At 43.1% G+C, this 2,742-nt stretch overlaps 1 protein-coding gene across 1 annotated transcript in view; it reads right to left on the bottom strand.

Moving 5' to 3' along the window:
- The window catches only part of LOC119423888 (rho GTPase-activating protein SYDE1), a 52,167-nt gene that overhangs the window by 40,886 nt on the left and 8,539 nt on the right, over positions 1 to 2,742 (bottom strand). Inside the window, exons 2-4 of the mRNA XM_037691313.1 lie at positions 1,265 to 1,527; positions 546 to 960; positions 140 to 475 (exon numbers count right to left, since the gene is read on the bottom strand). Of these exons, the coding sequence (XP_037547241.1) occupies positions 140 to 475; positions 546 to 960; positions 1,265 to 1,527 (1,014 nt within the window). The remainder of the gene's footprint in view (positions 1 to 139; positions 476 to 545; positions 961 to 1,264; positions 1,528 to 2,742) is intronic.

Genomic DNA, 2,742 nt, shown 5'->3' with positions numbered 1-2,742 from the left:
TATTCGATATTTAGTATTTAGTAATAAATCAAATTAATAAAAACCTAAATCAAAAGATTGTGACAGCTCAGGAGCAAATATTGAAAATGTTGATCAATGAGTGAGTTTTAAGTTCTCTGAACAGTCAATTAATGTTCACCTCCTTTGCTGACTGAGCGTCCTCTAGATGACCGCAGCAGTGGTCGGGCCGGGGGGGTGGAGCTATCCAGATGATACCGGCTGAGGACATTCTGATTCAACAGTGCCAAGGATGATCCTTCATTTTTATTGGGCGACTCGTCCTTGGAGTCTGTTTTCGTCTGGCGTTGAGCGCAAGACGATGAACGAAGACTGAGTTTTCTGCGCAACTCAGGAAGTTTTTTCATCTTAAACGAGAGTTTCCTCATTGTACCAGGAGACCTCAATCTGTCCATCATACTACCAGTCCCACCGCCTTTCTTTAGAGAAGCAGGGCTAGTGTCTGAAGAGGAAAAATCTGAGAAATACAGATGATCATTGAACAAACTGCCTCAATGTGTCATAACAACTGGAAGAATCATATTTACCTGGGATTTCTGCTTCAGTACCATCAGTCTGGTGACTGACAATGGGATTGGCACCTTCCTGTGGACAATCACTGTTCCAGCATTCTCCTCCTTCCACCTTTTCGTTCTTCTTCCTCCATACCTCCTCCTTCCTGCGTAAGCCTGAATCCTCTTCCTCAGGGATCGGGTTGTACCATATGTTGCTCCCTCTGTCCTCCAGGAGACTTGAAATATTGTCTGATTCTTGAGACTTTCCTGAAGACAGCACCCATGCTCGACTGCTGTGATCCAGACTCTGCAGGTAGGCCCGTTGGCCCGACAGTTTGCTACAGACAGTGGGAAAGTCTGTGAAGCCCCCTGGTGGCTGGGTGGCTTCCTGCTGCAGTGAAGTGATGGCAGAGCCCTGACTTGGCAACTTGTCACTGAACTGCTGCTGCTGGAAACACAAAGAACCAAGGTTAAACATGCAATGAACTGAAGAAGATAAAGAAGCAATCCAACATAGAGGAGATGGATAACTGAAAAGAACCAGAAACCAGGAGTCGTCAAAATGTCAGGAGCTGCAAGATCCAGCTGCCAGGAGAAACTAAAATCAAACCAAGAATAAAGTTCAAGAGGAACAGAACATTAGGGACTGGACTACCAGGAGGGAAGACAAGCAGAAGATCTTCTACAGGAAGGCATGAACTTTTTACACTTGTTCTGCCCAATAGAAAAAAAACATGCAAAAATCATGATACCTTGTCCAGCACCATCTTCTGGGCCCATATCGGCTCAGATGCATCCTGGGATATCTCTGATGGTTGCCAATCAGAAGGCATGGGGGTGGAACAAAGGTAGGTGGGAGGGGTTGCTGCTCCCTGCCGAGCCCACTGCTGTTTCTTAGATACAGTGATATTGTTCCGAGGAGACGAAGGAGTGTCCGATGCCCTCAACATTCTCAATGCAGTCATCATTGATGGGGATGAAAAAGTTTGGATATTGTCAGGGCAGACTAGAACCTCTGGATGAAACAAATAATGAGTTAACAAAGGTTCTGTTTATTGTTAACAAATCTAAGAATACAGAAACAATAGGTTTAGGACTTTGCACTTTCAGTGGGGGTTCTGATCTCCTGCTGATTCTATAAGTTGGTTCACTTACAAATAAGGAAACCTCAGAATTTAATGGTTGCTTTATTTAAAGAGACAAAAAAATCTATTTAAAATCAAGAAAAACTGATAAATTACAGATAATTCAGAATTAGAATCAGAATAAACTTTATTATCATTGCACCAAGATACAACGAGAACATGTACGTAGAGTCGTCCGAAAGATGGGCGGAGTGCACAAAGCTGCTACTATAAAAAGCACGGCCCTCTTATTCTTATTCAGAATGATATTTTACTTAGATGAGAAAAGGGAAGAAAACATGAGGAGAGACGGTATAAAAAAAGATCTCTCACTCCGTGTCCTAGACAGGGCACAATTTGAGGCATTAAAAAAACCTACCACAGCAAAGCAACATAAATAGACATTATACAAGTACATATAGGCCGGTGAAGACATTGAGTTATTAAGGGAAGGTCGTAGCATAGTCCAGAGCCCCCCTCTCAGCCATTGTCCAGATAAGAGGTGTTCTTCATCATCAGCTCTGTTGAGGTTCTGTCACATGTCCACGGCCTTGGGGAAGGGAGGGGTGAGGAGACAGACAAAGCATCTTTGTTATTTTCATAACATGCCAGGAGGAGTTGAGATAAGTACGGGCATCAAGGCCACAGTTTGGGTCAGGCAGAACTCGTGAATTGCTGTTTTCTGCCTTAAAAGTCTCGCTGGTATATATTCCTCTGATGGAAACTCAAAAACAGCCGAATTAAACCTTTTATGCCAAAAGTCGAGCTCACAGCTTCTCCAAGATTATTTCCCTTTTCCATGTGTGCTGAGAGTACACAGTCCTGATAAAAGCTGGTCCAGTTCTATGGCACATTCCACAAATTCAGTCTGAGCGCTGTCAAGCATTGACACATCCACACGAATTTAGAGACAATCCAGAATTCACCAGCCAAACAGCAAAAAAAACAAACAAAAAAAAAAAACAGTTGTCATCATGAATCCAATTAGTTTCCGTCGAGGTAAGAGGGTCCTCCTTACCCTGACTCCTGTTGGGAGACGTTGATCAATTTTGTTGAGAGACCAGCTGAACCTTAGAATTAGGATGTACGCAGAAAAAAAAAAAAAA

This window comes from Nematolebias whitei, chromosome 17, assembly GCF_014905685.2.
Source record: "Nematolebias whitei isolate Nwh7 chromosome 17, NemWhi1, whole genome shotgun sequence".
NCBI classification, from domain to species: Eukaryota; Metazoa; Chordata; class Actinopteri; order Cyprinodontiformes; family Rivulidae; genus Nematolebias; species Nematolebias whitei.
Note: the sequence above shows the minus strand (reverse complement) of the source record. Positions and strands in the feature narration are given on the sequence as shown.